We start from the raw sequence: 17,954 nt of genomic DNA, 5'->3' as shown, positions 1-17,954 counted from the left end.
ATGGTTGGGTTGCTGGTTTTATCGGAGATCACCTTGACAAAGTGCTCATTACCATCTCGCCAGGTGTGTTCGTGTGAGTTTCAACTATCACAGGCATGCAATTAGGGACAAACCAATGCTTGTTTATGTTGTTATCATTTATACACCATAACCCTTAACAGATATTCATTCTAGTTTCCTACTCTTTTTCATTTACATTACATTAACACTAAAAAAATCTCTAGAATTGTCATCTCTACTAAAGGCACATTTGGCTAATTCCTACCCTCTGAATGCCATCACATGTGCCATCAAGGCACACATGTACAAATTCAAGTTACCCATCAAAGGGAACTCTTCAAATGATCTATTTCTCCAAAATGGAAACATTTTCCTTTGAACTCTTTTCAATTACTTAATTTCATTCTTTAGAATATTCGATTTGGTAGAAATATTAAGTACATGTATTGACATTAGCAAAAAGCTTATGAATTGCCTTTACCGTTCTACATTTTCTCTTCTTCTTTTGGACTTCTCCTTAGTGCAAATTTTGGAAAGGGCCATAGACGGATCGCTTTTGTCATGTAACACTAAGTAAGCCAGTAGAAGATCTAGAATCAACTAGTCAAAGGTTCAACACAGATTATCCATCATGTGATTTAACACGGGGGGAATAGAAGTACGCTAGCATCAAATACATGATCACTCTGGTGTTAAGTCAAGGCCATCAAGAATTCCAAGAATCTCCAACTCAAAGACTTACTATATTACCTTAGAGCATGATCATTTTCTGGAATTTCTTTACGGAATTCCTTAGGCTAGAATGACAATCGGAATTCATTACCGTAGAATGACAATTGGATTGAACTTCATCATCAAACATCTCCTCTAGGCTAGCCATCAGTTCTGATGTAACAAAAGGCACACGTGTCTTTAGGCGCACAATCTGAACCATACATGTAATGTAGCACCTCATGAAACATCACAAACCCAACTTTCAGCCCGATACACAGCTCTCCCTTGATTTTCATTTCTCTAGAGTTTTAGATCAAGCTGAAAATTGGGCCCTTATAGTTTCAAGGGTGCCACATCAGGTGGACCGTTCAGATTGAGTGCCTAAGACACATGTGCAAAGGTGCCCACGGGTGCTCCTAAGACACGTGTGCAAAGGTGCCCACGGATGCTCACATAAGGTGGGTAGGTGAGCATTCCTCTCTCTCTCTCTCTCTCTCTCTCTCTCTCTCTCTCTCTCTCTCTCTCTCTCTATATATATATATATATATATATATATATATATAAACCCTAAACCCTAGGGAAAAGGTTCTATGCGGTCGAGCTCATGAGAACTTCCCATGAGGTCGTGTTGTGTGGGCCCCACCATGATGTGTCAAAAATCTACCCCATCAGTCAGATGCACCATTCCATGGTAGGCCCAGGGCTTAAAAATCAAACCAATCCGTGACTTGTGTAGGCCACACCACATACAAAAGTTGAGAGGGGTTACCCTTCACTAAAACATTCATAATCATTTGTTATCCCCACCAAGATGTGGTTCACAAATCCAGCCCATCCATTATGTGCGTCCCACTTGGATGCGAGGTCAAACCAAGTTTCAGATGCATCCAAATTTCATGTGGGCCCCACCAAGTGCTTTTATATGTTTTAGGCATGTCTTCACATGATTTTAGATGGTACGGCCCATTTGAGTTCCATATACGACTGATTTTTGAGATATCCCATAATTTAAAGGGGACCCATCAAATGCATAGTGTTGATGTTTGACATACATCATGGTGGGGGCCCACACAGCTCGACCTCATGGGGAGTTCCAATGAGCTCGACGGTATAGAACCTTTTACCTATATGTGTGTGTGTGTGTGTGTGTGTGTGTGTGTGTGTGTGTCATGAAGACCTACCCCATCAGTCAAATGCACCATTCCATGGTGGGCCACGGGATTACAAATCAAGTCAATCCATGACTTGGGTGGGTCACACCACATACAGAGAGGGGTTACCCTCCCATTAAAACATTCATAATCATTTATTGGGCCCATCGAGATGTGGTTCACAAATCCAGCCCATCCATTGTATACCACTTGGATGAGGGGTCATACCAAGTTTCAGCCACATCCAAAACTCAGGTGGGCCCTATCAAGTGCTTTTATATGTTTGAGACATGTCTTCACATGGTTTTAGATGGTATGGCCCACCTGAGTTCTGTATATGGCTGATTTTTGGGAAATCCCATGACCTAAAGGAGACCCCATCAAATGCGCGGTGTTGATGTTCTACACACATCACAGTGGGTCCCACACAGCTCGACCTCATAGTACCATTTCCCTGCACACACAGACTGGACTCTAATAATAATTCCTCTTGACTGAGAGATGCCAGAACATGCAATTTTCTACCCAGCAGAGCTGCTTGCTATACACAACCCTTGTCCAACTTAAGAAGTGAAAAGACGAGAGCAATATAGTCAATCTATCAAGCCTATGATTCTTTTCCAGCACCAAAATGGGACCCCCCCCAAAAAAAAAAAAAAAAAAAAAGCTTTATATGTTGCAGATTGTTAAGAGCAACCCATAATGATCGCTTGGTAAAACAGGCAACACCAACTTCTGCACCTCTTTCCTTACTTTCTTCTCCTTGCAGTAAGAAATCCCCGGTATCGCCTCCACCCCAATGATATCAATGCCAATTATTTTAAAATGGTGCAAGTTGCATATGAACCTGTCAAGTCGCTTCTGTAATGTCCGATTACCAGACAACATAGGGTTGGACTTGGTATCGTATGTCCATCCGTTCTCTCCAGACCTGAGCTCGGCCCATGCGTCAATCCACCCATCAGGAAGGGGGAATGCCCCATCCAACTTGTCATCCCAGTTCATATCGCCACAGAATATGACATTTGGTGAATCCTTGAGAAGATTGATAGCCTGCTTTGCTTGGGCGACGCGTTCCTTGCTGAACATCTGATCCCATCTGGGTGGGGCGGGGCAGGGGCTCTCAAGGTGGCTAGTGGCAACAACCAAGCTTTGGCCTGCCCCGATGTCGACATCAGCAATGGATAGCTCTCTTCCCATAATGGAATTGCTGAAAGGTTTACAGTCGAATGCTTTTACAGGTAATTTACTCAGCTGCAAATGGCAAGTAGACAGCATGTCACATTTCATGACATCCATTTTCAACAATAAACTCTCAAAAGTAAAATGATTCAAGTACATACACGAAAGGAAACTATTACAATTGTTGATCAAACATTTGATCAGAGCAGCAAACTTTAGGCATAGATCTGACATTTTGCCTATCTAAATCAATCAAACAGTGGCCTGGTGATGGACGGGAGATGGCCGTAAAGTCTGTTGGACTAGGGACACCATGGTGCCCACTTCGTGAGACGCTTAGTGCGTGGATCTCCTCGTCTGCTGATCAAGGGTTCCATGCACCTTTCCTTTTGAGGGAGAGAGAGAGAGAGAGAGAGAGAGAGAGAGAGAGAGGTAGGTGTTGCCCGTATTTAGGTGATCTTGTCCATTGATCTTGTCAATTGTAACCTATGCCATTGCATAAAGGGGTACAGTGGTTGTTGGATCGCGGATCACTAGATCAAATCATGGCTTTGGCCTTTTGCTTTGTAGTCCATTCTCATGTCATCATTGCAGTTGCACAAATTCCTTACATGCTTCCACTTCGTTTTGCATGCCGCGCCCAAGATTAGTATCAGAGACAATTAGCATGCAACTTCGACAACTTAAATTGACATCCATGAACAGAAATAGGTCGGTAATTATGTTTATATTTATTTATTTATTTATTCTTGAAAGCTTTTTCAAGAAATGAACAAATATTGGAGAACCCAAGCTGGCCCACAGGGCATTGGGCGGGGCCCTGCTGAGGGACCTCCACCTAGACGGCACCCATGGTACAAAAGTAGGACCCATGGATTTTCTTTTCAATTATTATATAAAAAGAAATTAAACAATATTGTTAGTGTTGGTTCTGTACGCCCAGAGTGCATTGGTAACATCTCATGCCAATTTCACTTGCTCTTGTTCACCGTTCTACTCGACAATCCGGAGAAGGATCTTGAGGCTTCCACTTGTCCACTCGGGGAGGGTTGTAAGGAGTAGAAAATTGGTGTCGTTTTCTAATAATTTTCCAACCGATCTGCAACAATTTGGCTTGTTAATTGCATTCCATTGTCAGTAATCAACCCCCAAAACGAGATGGGAATTCCAAATCGACATAGTGGATTTTCATGTATAAACAGAGAAATTGCAACAGCACTTGGCTTTGGGCCATGTATACCATTGGCCAGAATGCTTGCCAGTGTCCAGCGGCGATCTTGATTGATAAATTTCTGGCTACTGGGGCACGCCTTGGTGGCCATAGAAACCCACGATGAACCCAACCACTACCTCTCTGAGTAAAGAGGCAGAGGTCAATGATGACCATTTTGGTTGCTTATGGTATGCATTGTGACACACCATATGCCATGTGGGTTGCTTTTGGTGCCTCATGAGTCACGACACACCAGTTTGTTTCAAGTTTCAACGTCTTCTTTTATAATTGATGGTTTTTAGTTGCATGGGAGATTTTGTAGCCTTCAATCAACCATGACCATTTTCAAAGCAGCCATGCAAGCCATGGTTCAAGCGCATCTTCCTTAGGTCATTTGTGGTGCCGTCATGTGTCAATGGGTCTTGATCAATCATGAAAATTGGAATTACATTTTGTGGGCCCCCTTTACGTCTGATTTTTAAGGTGTTTTATGAAGAAACATGCTAAGTATTCAGATCCTTCAAAGTGGGGACTCATGTAGATGATGGCTAACCAATGTGCTAAATGTTAATGTTCTTTAAATGTGATTGAATTATATATTCCTTGTGTCAATGTGTGATCTATAGGAAGTTACAGGGGGATGATGTACTTTTATGTGTCTTTTTGTGTGTGTGTGTGTGTAAGAGTTTTTGGTGCTCCTATGGAGTACCTTATTGTAACTCTAGTATTATAATAAAAGAGTGTGCGGGGTTGAAAGCCCTAACACAACTACGTATTCTCCAAACTTCTTCTCTCTCTCTCCATCTCCTCTCTTCCATTCCTTTTATCTTCTTCCTCAAATCTGCACTCCTCTACTAGGTATCAGAGCCCAAGGATCTCATGTTGACGTCAGCAACCGTACAGCTGACGCTAGCATGTGTAGGTACCGTACGGACAATTTTGCATCGGGAAGAACATGATCTGATAGAGCTTGATTTTTTAGAGGAATTGTGGTGATTTTTGCAGGATTTTTTTAGCTAATTTGAGGTGTGTTTGGACCGTTTTTCAAGTCCGACGGAAAAACCCCAAATCTTCATTTTTTTTCGCAATTTCTCCCAAATCGGTAAGTGTTTTTGGGGGGATTTCTCCTTGGGGTTGGTTGGTTTTACCATACAAAGACATCCATGGGAGCTTTTCTCATCAAGGGAAGGTGTTTTGGTGTTTTCTGAACACTTTAGAGGTGCAGTTCCACCGTTTGGTGTACAACGGGTGTGCTCTTTTTTTTTTCTTTTCTTTTTTTTGTCTTTTTTTTTTTTAATGGCAGTGGGCTGTGTCTGTGCAAGCCTTTTTGGAAAGTTTTCTACTGGATCTTGAGTTTTATCTCCTTCTTAAATTCATAACCCATTGGTTGGAGCTTCTGTTATGTGGAAATATGTCCTATATAGTTTGGTGACTGTTCTTATTCTCCATAAGTGTCTTGTTGCTCCATATTAGTGTTTGTAGACCATATGGATGATAAAATCTCTTCCAAATCTGGTGCCAGGTCTTTGGACTCGCACCACTTGTTGACTACAATAGTCAAGTTGGATGGTAATAATAATTTGCAATGGGCTTAGTTCGTGAAATTATTTTTGGGAGGAAGAGATAAATTTAACTACATATTAGATGATGCTCCAGACCCTACAAATGGACATTACAAGACCTGGACTAAAGAGAACTACCAAGTCATGGCTTGGTTACTTAACGGTATGGATCTATCTGTTAGTAACTTTGTTATGCTTCTATCTTTTGCAAAAAAGATATGGGATACCCTGCATGATATGTATTTAGAAGCAAGGAATTTATCAAGAATTTTTAAGTTGATTTTAAATATCGGCATGTTCCAACAGGATTCCCGATCTCTAAAGGAGTACTTCTCTGCCCTTCGAGGTATGTGGGATGAGTTGGATCTCTATCATCCTCTCCCGTCTAAGAGTAACAAAGATTATGATATTGTTTGTAAACAACGGGAAGAAACCCAAAGCATGCATTTCCTTTTCGGACTTAACTCTGAATATAAAGTTGTTCGTGAGCAGATTATTGTGATGGATACTCTTCCTCCTTTGACAACAATTTATGCTATGGTCTAGCATATTGCTACCTCTTCCTCCTCAACCACATCTACCTTAGTATCATCTGATAACTCTACATATGCAGTTGGTGACCAGTCTTTTTTCAATCCTGCATCTAGAGCACTTGGGCATGGCCGAGCTATCGATTGTGGTGGGTACCGTGGCCAAAGTGGGCATGAACGCAGCCGTGATGCATCTCGCAGTTGCACACATTGTGGGGGCACAAATCATTCTGTTGATCGGTGTTGGAAACTTATGGTTCGTCCATCCTGGGTGAGTGCATCTTTGGCTAGTAGTGCTCCTAATGTTGATCCATCTTTGTAGCCTACTCTTGGAGAACCTCAAGGTATGTCTCCTTTAGGCGATACTGTCATCGTCTCTCGAGAGAGCTATGATGCCTTTATGCAACTCCATGTTTGTGATAATCCTGATGTTTTCGGAGCCGTTGTAGCCCAGTCAGGTATTGTTCTTCATGTGTCTTCTCCTTCATCCTAGGTCACTGACTTTGGAACCACTTATCACATGACTAGTAAAAGTCTCGCCTATTTATTCTTACCTTCCCTTTAATCAATCACATTTTGTCACTGTTGCGATAGAAACCAAACACTTGAATTTGGAACTGGTACCATCAAGCTTTCTTCCTCCCTGCACTTGTCGTTGGTTTTGCAGGGCTTACGGGTGGTTGGCCTACTGGGACGCTCACTGCTGCCGTAAATGATAAATCGTCATCGCTGATAACATAGGGCTTACGCGTGATTGGCCTATTGGGGCGCTCACCATTGTCGTAAATGATAAATCGGTGATATAATTAATCCGGTGCAGTCAGCGATGATTAATAATTGGCGATATCATTAATGGCAATAATAGGCAATGATATCCATTCGGCGATAATATCGTTTTAGCAATGGTCGACGATAATAATAGTTCATTTCGGCGATAATATCAGCTTGGCGGCAATATCAATGATGATCTGTAATAATATTCCGTAATAGATGATTTCTCAGTGATTGTCGATGCTTTATAATAATATTCCATAATAAGTGATAATTGACAATAACCAACGATATCTCGATAATCGGCAATAATGGCTATAACCGACGATAACTCAATAATTAGCGATGCTTTAGAATGCATATAAATATAAGTCGGTAATTCTTTGGCAGTTTGAAAGTCGCATGCTAACTGTTAATATTCATATCATCATTATTATCACAGATCCTTCGATTGTCGTTTTATCGTCAATTGTTGACTGAAAAGGCCTTTATGGAGCTTCGAGAGTAATAACATGTTCGTGAATCTGTTATTTATTTGGAGCAATATCCGAAGAATACATGTGCTTTACAGAGAGTTACATGCAGTCATGGTGCTATACTTGTCTGCCCCCATTTGATTGGGACAGATTCTTTTGATAATCTTTCTTAATCAAAATTTTGCCCATCTCTCAAGGATGATATTTCTTAATGAATCGGGCATTGACAGGTATTCCGATGCCTTGTTCGTTTCGATTTACTACTTGATAGGATCCGTTAGAATAGACTTCTGTAATGATATACAGCTCGTTCCATTTGAGATCGAACTTGCCCCCAATTTTGTGAGTAACCACAATGGACCTTTTTAACATCAACACTGTGTCACCTTTCTTGAACGAACAGTATTTGACTTTCTTGTCAAAAGCAGCAGATATCCGTGCTTGATATAATTCTAATCGTTGTTGTGTTGCTAACTGCTTTTCATCTAGGGCATCCAATTCCATAAGCCTTATTTTGGCATTATCATCATTTGTTATTGATTCATGGACTGCCACCGTAAGTGATGCAACTTGCGTCTCAATTGGAATAACGACTTCGACCCCATAGACTAGTGAATAGGGTGTAGCTTTCGTCGTTGTTCGATGAGTCATTCGATAGGCCCACAAGGCTTCTTGCAATCTTTCATCCCAATCTCATTTGTTTCCCGTAACAATTTTCTTTAAAATTTTGACTATTGTCTTATTGAAAGCTTCTGCCAAACCGTTGGTTGGGGGATAATAAGGTGTTGAGAATGAATGCTGAATACCGAACTTTTGGCATAGTTTTTTCATGTTTCTGTTCTTGAAAGGAGTGTCATTATCAGTAATAATTTTCTTTGGAATTCCGTAGCGATATATGATCGCATGACGAATGAAATCGATAACGTCTTTTTCCTTAATGTTGCACGAGGCGACTGCCTCCGTCCATTTGGAAAAATAGCCTGTTGCTGCCAGAATATACTGACGTCCTCTTGATGATGACGGATTAATAGGGTTGATAATGTCCAATCCCCAGGCTGCAAAAGGCCATGAAGTCACTGACTGATGTAGATCTTCTAGGGGTACATGTACAATATCACTGTGTACTTGGCACTCACGTCATCGTTTCGCATAAACTATTGCATCTCTGAACATAAAAGGCCAATAATGTCCCATACGATGTACGCAATGGAATAAATTTCGACCTACCTGATGAGCTCCACATTCCCCTTAATGTGCTTCTTGTAATACATGATTCGCTTCTTCTATATCCAAACAACGTAGCAACATCTCATTATAAGATTTCTTATCCAGTACCTCATTATGCATAACAAACCTTTTTTAATCTCTGTTTAATTTGTGATCTCAAAACCTAATCCTCTAGTAGAATCCCGTATTTAAGATCATCGATGAAAGGTTGATGCCAATCTTCGATAGTAATTTATAAACAAGATATTAGCAGTGTTTCAACGGCTTCATTTAAGAGCTCCGTTGACGGAAGAAATCTTCATTCCTCAATTGTTATCTGGAGAGGACTCCTGTCGTGACAGGAAAGAGACGCAGCTAAAATAGTCAATCCATGTGCTCTCGCATTTTCATATCGCGGTATATGCTTGATTTCAACATTGTGAAAACCCTCTAATAATTTTTGTGTTTGTCGGCGATAGGGTACTAATTCTGGCTTTCTTATTTCGAAATATGTCGTCAATTGATTTATTGCCAACTTAGAATCCCCGTAGATTCGTAGGACTTGTATTTTCATCTCGTGAGCTATTTCCAGTCCTATGATGGGAGCATTGTACTCAGCTTCATTGTTAATACACGTTGGACCCAATGTAAAAGAATGCGGCAGTAAATCACCCTGATGACTAATAAACATTATCCCCACTCCTGCTCCTGATGTTCGGGAAGCGTCGTCAAAATACATTTGCCACGAGTCAAGCGGTTCAACTAGCAATACCTGTTCGTTTGGTAATTCATCAGAAATTTCTTCATTGTCAAGAATCGGATGTGTTGCTAGAAAATCCGCTACTGCTTCTCCGTTTATTGCTTTTAACGGTTCGAAAGTGATCATATACTCAGAGAGAAGTAACATCCATTTGGCTAATCTCCCAGACAGCATTGGTCTTGTCATCAGATATTTTATTGGATTGCTCGAGAGCTCAAAGTTATCTCATGGGAGAGACAATAATGTTGCAATTTTTGCACAGCGAATACCAGGGCCAAGCATATTTTCTCAATAGGCGAGTAGTTACACTCTACCCCTATCAAAGTCATGCTCAAGTAATAGAGAGTGTTTTCTTTTCCCTATTCATTGCACTGAGCCAGCAGAGTTGCTAAGGAGTTTTCACATGCAGCGATGTATAAAATTAGAGGTTTGCCCTTCACAGGTGTTGTAAGCACCAGAGGTTGTTTCAACAACTCTTTGATGGAATCGAATGCATTCTGACATGCTTGATCCCATACAAATTCTGCTCCCTTTTTCATGAGATGAGAAAATGGTTAGCATCTTCCGACTAAGTTTGAAACGAAACATTGAATATACGCCAGCTTTCCTTGTAAGCTTTTGAGTTCTCTTAACGTTTTCGGGAGTAGCATTTCCTAAATGGCTTTGATCTTTCCCAGATCGACTTTGATTCCTCGATGTCTGACAACGAACCCAAGAAACTTACCCGATGATACACTGAATGCACATTTTGTTGGGTTCATTTTCAACCGTTTCTTCCTGAGTTGGCCGAAAACGGAGGATAGGTGTTCTCGATGCTCTTTGTGATCATTCAATCGAACTATTAAATCGTCAACATAGCATTCAACATGTTTATGCATCATGTCTTGGAAAATATTCTGCATCGCTCTCTGGTATGCAGCTCCGGCATTTTTTAGTCCGAATGGCATAACCTTACAACAATAGATTACTAGAGATGTCCTGAATGTTGTAGCCCCTTCATCTTCAGGTGCCATGCGTATCTGATTGTAACCGGCATATCCATCCATGAAGGACATAACCGCATATTTCATTGTGCTGTCGATCAACAACTCTGTTACGAGCAATGGAAAGTCATAATTCGGACATGCTTCATTTAAGTCTCTAAAATCAACACATACTCTAATCCATCCACTCTTCTTCTTCACAGGGACGATGTTAGAAATCCATTTGAGGTATTTGACTTTCCTTATAAACCCCACTTTAATCAATTTATTCACCTCTTCTTCTATTAGGGGTATTAAATCGGGATGAAATTGTCTTTGTACCTGTTTAACCGGCTTCTTATCCCTAGAGATACTAAGCCGATGCATTGCCACTATTGGTTCCAAACCAAGCATCTTTGCAAATGTCCAGGCGAATACATCTATGTTTCTTTTTAACAATTCAACGTACTGGTCGGTTTCTTGTTCTAATAGGCTAGGACTTAAGTATTTCGGGGTTCTTCTTCTGTTCCCAAATTCACTTCTCATAACGCATCAACTGTCGGTTGCCCCCCGTCCTCTATCTATTCAGGAGCTGTCTCTGGATGTTTGACTTCTTCCTTACCAATGTTCGAGTTGTTGGTATCGCTACAAGTTTCGCTGGCCAGATATAAAGATATAATATCGTTATCGCCAATAATATCACCGATAACAGGAAATGTAGGGAAAAAGGGGGAAACATGGAGAAAATGGTGAAATTTTTCAGTGAAACTTCAGGACATACCTAAATACACATATTTACATATTCAGAAATGAAAAAATTGCAAAAAGAATGCATTAAATTAAAAGTTTCCATTTAATGGGGGTCAAAAGGCATGCGTTGTCGTAAGAAATCACTCAAACAGTAACCAAAATGAGTTTGTATAATACAAATGCAAGCTTACAACGATTAAGACATGCAAAAGTAAATGAAAAAAAAAAAAAAATACACATTTCTAGCCATGTTTCATCCCCACATAGAGTGACGAGGTGGCTTGTAATCATTATCCTGATTCTGTGGCAGTTGAGAGTAGTACTGTTGCCCAACATGTTGGCAGTACTGTTCCCAGGTCATCCTCTGCTCGTACCAATTGAGGAACTCTCTTATGTACATCTGATAGTCATCCTCCCCAAACTGTACAAGTACACCTAGACGTAGGAATTGCGTGACATACATCGATGGCATTTGCTGAGCAGGGTGTTGAGGGAACAGATCAAGTCTAACCCCAACTCCTTGATAGTATTGCTGTCAGTCATACGGGTACCCCGAATGTCCTCCTGTCAAAGGGTCATGACTTGAAGAACTATCTTCCGGCTGCCTGTACCCATGGGTAGATGAGTGTTACTGAATGTCAGAGCAGTCATGGCCATACCCGTGATATCCCCATGAGCATAAGGTGGGACAGAGGTGGAATTCCCCTGATCTGAACTTATGTCCATAGATGACAAGCTGCGCGTGAGAGCATTAGCCGCAGTGCGTCCGGCTTTCTTCTTCGAACGACGCTCTAACATATATGTGGGCTTCGATGCTCTCGCCCTAGATGGTGGACGAGATCCATGGTCCACGTCCTGAGTGGCATGGTCAAAGCTCTGCTCCTCAGTGAACTGGCCAATGGATCATTGGCTTTGAGCCGTCATGTACCCCCCACCACTGCCACCCCCACCCCCACTAGTACCACCTATATTAGTGTCGGTGCCTCTGTCCCCTCCCTCATCACCATCGTCATCGTCGTCGTCGTCGTCCCCAGGACCAGTATCGAGTGGGGGTTGAGTCTCATCATCACTCACTACGACTTAATGATGAAGGGGGGTCGTGAAGATGCTTCCTCACCCTCATTGCAATGTGCCAAACTCCTCACCAAAGGATCAAAGGAGTCTGTATCCACCTTCTGTTCGATTACTACCTGATCGACATCGATACCCAGAGAAGTTGCTCCCTCAGCTACCTGTGGAGCAGGGCCTCCCTCCGCATCATCTAAATCAGCTGATTTGACCCACTTATATAAATGGGTCCTCATCATCATCACCTATTTGTGCCATGTTACCTATAGACGACAGGTCCTGCAGGTCCTGATTTTCCTTCATATCTCGGTCTACCCACAACTACCTCTCTCTTAACTTCATATTGTAGTGACAGTAAACGAGTTTTTGCAGCTTCTCATATGCCAGCCCGTTCCTCTTGCTGATGTGTATGAGTGACCATGTGCTCCAATTCCTCTCACACGGTGAGGATACAGTCTGTGCGAGAACACGGAGTGCCAATAACTGCAGTGCGGGCGTGTCGACTCCGTACATCACCCACCACTCACCTATATATCCATGAAGAGCTTATTTTAGTTTGAAGTTTAAACGAAAAATGCAATTAACTAATTATGTTTTCATACTCACACGGCATCATTGTTTCAGTCGATGCTTTTGCTAGTGTGGATGAAAACGTACCCCTCGCATCCCTAAACCGCAACAACTATAAACACGTATTCACAGGTCATTATTATTAATCACGCATATTTCTAGAGGCTATAAGGAAGTAAATTTATTGCATTACCTGGTTACCAAAATCTGCTTGCGCTGTTGATTCTCGGAACAATCGTTCGAACGCCTCGTGGACGGCCATCGTCAAATCTTGATTCTCATGGAGCCAACGTTTATAATGAAATTTGGGATTCAGGTAGTATGCTGAAACCCAAATATTAGTTACTCGGTTGTATTAACATGCAAACAGAAATGATGCTTAAAGTACTCAGTTGTATTAACAAACTTACCGGCTTGGTGGATTGGATGCTCGAGTCCCGGTCCATCAATGATCGATGATATTGATCATCCACTGATACGAACTGGGGATTGTAGTCATTATCCCCTCTCTCATAATTCTCATGAGCTCATACATTGACCCCATCGAAGGCCACATCTCATTATCTACGGCTCGAAGGACCTTGTACATCGAATGCAGGAAGGAAACGACGTTGTGAACTTTATCCCAGAAGGAATCAGAAAGCACTATCTTCGAACAGATCTTTGCACCCTCTGTCTTCCTCTGATTCCACTCCATGTATTTCTCGGATCTAAACAAATTTTTGAGACCCACGCGATGCCTGTATAAGCTGTCGAGTGCAATGAAGTTCGTGGCGAACCATTTCCCGCCTGGTCTAATGATGTCCCCTCCACAACACTCACGCATTGCAGCCAACAACCATGAGTGATTGTATATAAAGTTTGTCACTCTCCTCACATCTTGGATGGTCTTCCTGACAGAATCCCTCTGGCCTATCTCCTCGAGTATTAAATCAATGCAGTGTGCCGCACACGGGTTCCAATAGAGATTAAACTTCTTCATCAATTTCTTCCCCGCCTTAACGAACGCACTGCCATTGTCCGTCACAACTTAGACAACATTCTGGGACCCAACATCTCTAATCACTCCTTTTAGGAGAGCATATATGTATTCGTGATCTTTTATTCTGGCCAATGCATCAATGGATTTGAGGAAAACGGGTTGTCCTCTACAGTATACCATGAAATTGATAACGAACAATTTTGTGGGTCCCGTCAAGGTGTTCCGTAACGATAACGGTGGCCGTAACGGCGTTACGGCCACCACCGTTACCGTTATGATACGAGCTGTAATGGCCGTTACAGCCTCCGTATTGGCCGTTACGGCCATTTTTTATTTTTTGAAAAATGTTCCTGGACCGTTATGAGGCGGTTACGGTGCGTTTTTCTGTTACGGCCGTTTCGACCCCGTAACACGTAACGATTATGACCGTCACCGCTACGTAACGACCATTACGTAATCGATTTGGAATACCATGGGTCCCGTCCACCCATCCAACATGATTGTCACCCCGTACTGCTTCCAATTCGGTTGAGTCCACATACCCAAGCCTACATCTCCTCGTGCTCCCGATCGAGGTAGACGCCAAGAATCTCCTATGGCGTGGGAGGCTTCACACTGAGCCCGGCACGCTACACTTCCTTAATCATATTTTTGAAGTGAGGACTGGCTGCTGCATTTGTTGGTACATGGCTCGAGATGAACCACCTAGATATAGCACCACCCACTTTCTCCCTGAGCCCCTTGCTCCACATATTTTTTAATCTTTTTTTATTAACTCCTGCGATGGGTGCGTCTGGGACACAAGCGCTTTGCATGCGTTGTAGGCCGGCTCCACTACCTCCCTCAAATCGTCGACTGCTCCCACCAGCCTCATGTCGGGATGTCCCAAATGACGGCCTACTCTCATCAACTTGTCTTCTTTGCTCCCACTCCCACTCTGAAGCTCGAGACTCACGAATCACTTGTGTAAAATCACTCCTTTCTCAAGCCGTAACATAGTCATCGGGGTACGCGATCCTCTCATCGTCATCATCACCATGCTCGTCGATAGCACCTAGGCCCCGTCCAGTGCCTCATAGCTCCTCCCTCATATCTCTCTCCCAATCCTTTTGCTGCAGCTTGCGTGACTTCACTTCAGTCAACACTCTTTTCATGTCCTCTCTCAGTGGCCTTGTTACACTTGGACAGTCTTTCACATGATTGTATCCCCCTGCCAAATGTTCCTTTAGCCTAGACACTCCCCCACTCCATATCACTTGGCCATAATAGTTGCATATGACTCCATATTTATTCCCCTACACTGGCCGTCCACGTCTCCACCCAATGTCCCTTGCTCCTCTTTTTCCCGATCCAAACGACATTTTGCTCCCTAGTAGCATACAAATTTGCAATAATAAACAAAAAACAAGTACATCGGCTCGTATTTAGTGTAATAAGCCCAAATCATTTCAAGGGCTAAGATGTTAGATCAAATCAAAATTTCACATAAATTACAATTGAGGAAAGAGTCTGCAGATTGCATACTGAGTAAACTTTATGGGGCTTATTGTGATTTATACATACAACATGATGGGTCCATGTAAATAAAGGGTGGACATTATGTGGTTTTAATTTCTTTCCCAATAGCACGTGAAAGTTATCATTTTTCGTTTATCATGGTAAATGAAAAACAAATCGGGTGGAATTCGCCTGATCTTATAAACTACATGCGTAGGTGAATTCATGGCTGTGGATCCCAATGTATTTTATATCTATGTCATTCATTCATTTTAGCCCATGAGATTAAAACAATAAAGTAGATCCAAATCTCAAGTGGACACACCACTTAAAACAATGGTAATTGAACGCCGCCATTAAAAACTTCCTAGAATCACGAAAGCTTTGAATCAAGCTGATATTTGTGTTTTCCCTTCATCCAGCCCTTGACCTTATCAAAAGGTTGGATGGAAAATAAACATTAGAAACAATCGTGATCTTCTTTAATTTTGAATATACTTCATTTTTTTAACCATCCCTTATAATGATATGGAAAAACTGATGGACAGCGTGGATATGTATCACATAGATCAAGGTGGGCCCCACGTTCTGGGAAACACTCACTAACGTGTTACCCTAGTAACACTTAATCCGCTCCCTAGAAACCACGTTCAATACCCACTGTTTCGTGTTGTAGGGCCCACATGAGTTTTGGACATGTATGAATTTTATATTCATATCCTACTGCGGTCTTTAAAAACACAGATTGACGGAGTGGATTTGTGGCAGGCATTTCTATGGACCCCACACAGCCTACATACACATCATCTTGATCTAAAACTTATGTGGGCCCCAAGAACTTTTCAACGGTAGACTTCAATTCACGCTGTTTCAGGTGGTGTGGTCCACTAGAGCTTTGGAGAAGATTAATTTTTGTTTTAACGCACTAAAATTATATGATAAAACAAATGGACAAAGTTGATACAACGCATGAATGATGGTGGGCCCCACAGAGTTTACTCAGTACGCTAAGCGTACTGAGTTACTCAGTACGCTACGCAATCTGCTTCCATCCACGGGACTCGGATTTCCTTCCTACGCTGAAAGCTCAGGTGGGGTCCACTGTGATGCTTGTGAAAAATCCTCCCCGTCCATCCGTTTTTTGAGTTCATTTTAGGACATGATGCCAAGAATGAGCCGTATCTAAAGCTCAAGTGAGCCTAAAACATGATAATTAAACATCCACAGTTGAAATATTCGTGGGACCACAGAAATTTTGATTCATGCCAATATTTTTGTTTTCAGTTAATCCCAATAGTAATGACGTTATTAACGATATGGATGGCATCTAAACATCACTGTTGAACCCAGGAAGGTTTCAACGGTAGGAATTTCCCTAACCACATTTTCCTTCCGTATGGCTCACTTGAGCTTTGGATACGATTCATTTTTGGCAACAAGTCCTAAAATGAAATCACAAAACGGATGGACGGGGAGGATTTCTCACAAACATCACAATGGGCCCCACCTAAGCTTGCAGGGCAAGAGTACTGGGAAAGGCTTCCGCAGCAAATCCGTGTCCCTGATCCGCGCTGCGGAAACAGATTGGCTACTCCCCCTGCCGTGCTCTGTGGGTCCCACCACGAGGTATGTGTTTCATCCATGTTGTCCATCTATTTTTAAAGAAAATTTTATGATATGGAAAAAAAAAAAAAAAAAAAACGAGGTATATCCCAATCTCAATTGGACCACATTAGAAGAAACAGTGTTGAATGAACTTTGACAATTAAAAACTTTTGGGGGGCCATAAAGGTTTTGGAACAACCTGATCTTTGTTTTTTCCCTTCATCTAGGTCTGTATGACCTAATTAACAGATTGGATGTCAAATAAATAGTACAGTGGCCCTTAGGAGGATTTAAATGGTGGATATCCAATCACTACTGTTTCCCCGTGGTGTGGTCCACCTGAGTTTTAGATCTACCTCATTTTTTGGATCAAGCTCTAAAATAATATTTAAAAATTAATGGACAGCATGGATACAACAGATGCATCATGGTGGGGCCCATGGAGCACCGACCTGCACCATCAAAGCCCCACCCGCCGATCACGTATTGAGTAACTCAGTACGCTAAGGGCATGTTTGCCGCATGGTATTAGATGGGCTTACGTGGGATAGAATTGCATCTGGTCCTGTGCCAATTCCACTCCATGTTTGGGAAGAATGGAAAAACTTGGAAATAGATCAGATGGTTGCATTGGGTTTCGTGCCAATTTCACTCAATATTAGCAAGTTGTGTAGGTCCCACCATGATGTGTGGGCTACATCCACACAGTCCACCCATTTTTCAAGATCATTTTAGAGCATGGCCAAAAAATCAAGCAGATCTAAAGCTCAAGTGGACCCCACCATAGAAAGCAACGGGGATTGAATACTTACCGTTGAAAACTTCTTTGGGGCCACATAAGTTTTGGATCTGCCTCATTTTTAAGCCCATGCCATAAATTGAGGTTACAAAAGAAATGAACGGTTTAGATATAACACGTGTGTTATTCTCAATAGTTTCAAATGATGGCGGGTAT

The 17,954-nt window shown here is 42.0% G+C and overlaps 1 protein-coding gene and 1 long non-coding RNA gene across 2 annotated transcripts in view; both read right to left on the bottom strand.

Annotated features, from left to right (window-relative positions):
• Nucleotides 1-2,338: 2,338 nt before the first annotated feature.
• Nucleotides 2,339-17,954, bottom strand: part of LOC131221211 (uncharacterized) — a 55,648-nt gene continuing 40,032 nt past the window's right edge. Inside the window, exon 4 of the mRNA XM_058216395.1 lies at nucleotides 2,339-3,119. Coding sequence (XP_058072378.1) covers nucleotides 2,535-3,119 — 585 coding nt within the window. The 3' untranslated portion in view covers nucleotides 2,339-2,534. The remainder of the gene's footprint in view (nucleotides 3,120-17,954) is intronic.
• On the bottom strand, nucleotides 12,946-13,543 carry LOC131221212 (uncharacterized). Its single transcript, XR_009159104.1, has 3 exons — nucleotides 13,326-13,543; nucleotides 13,109-13,239; nucleotides 12,946-13,027 (listed from the first exon to the last, which is right to left on the bottom strand). It is a non-coding gene; the product is annotated as an uncharacterized LOC131221212 (long non-coding RNA).

Source organism: Magnolia sinica, chromosome 12 (assembly GCF_029962835.1).
Source record: "Magnolia sinica isolate HGM2019 chromosome 12, MsV1, whole genome shotgun sequence".
NCBI lineage: Eukaryota > Viridiplantae > Streptophyta > Magnoliopsida > Magnoliales > Magnoliaceae > Magnolia > Magnolia sinica.
The sequence above is the reverse complement of the archived record's forward strand: the minus strand, read 5'-3'. Positions and strand labels throughout refer to the sequence as shown.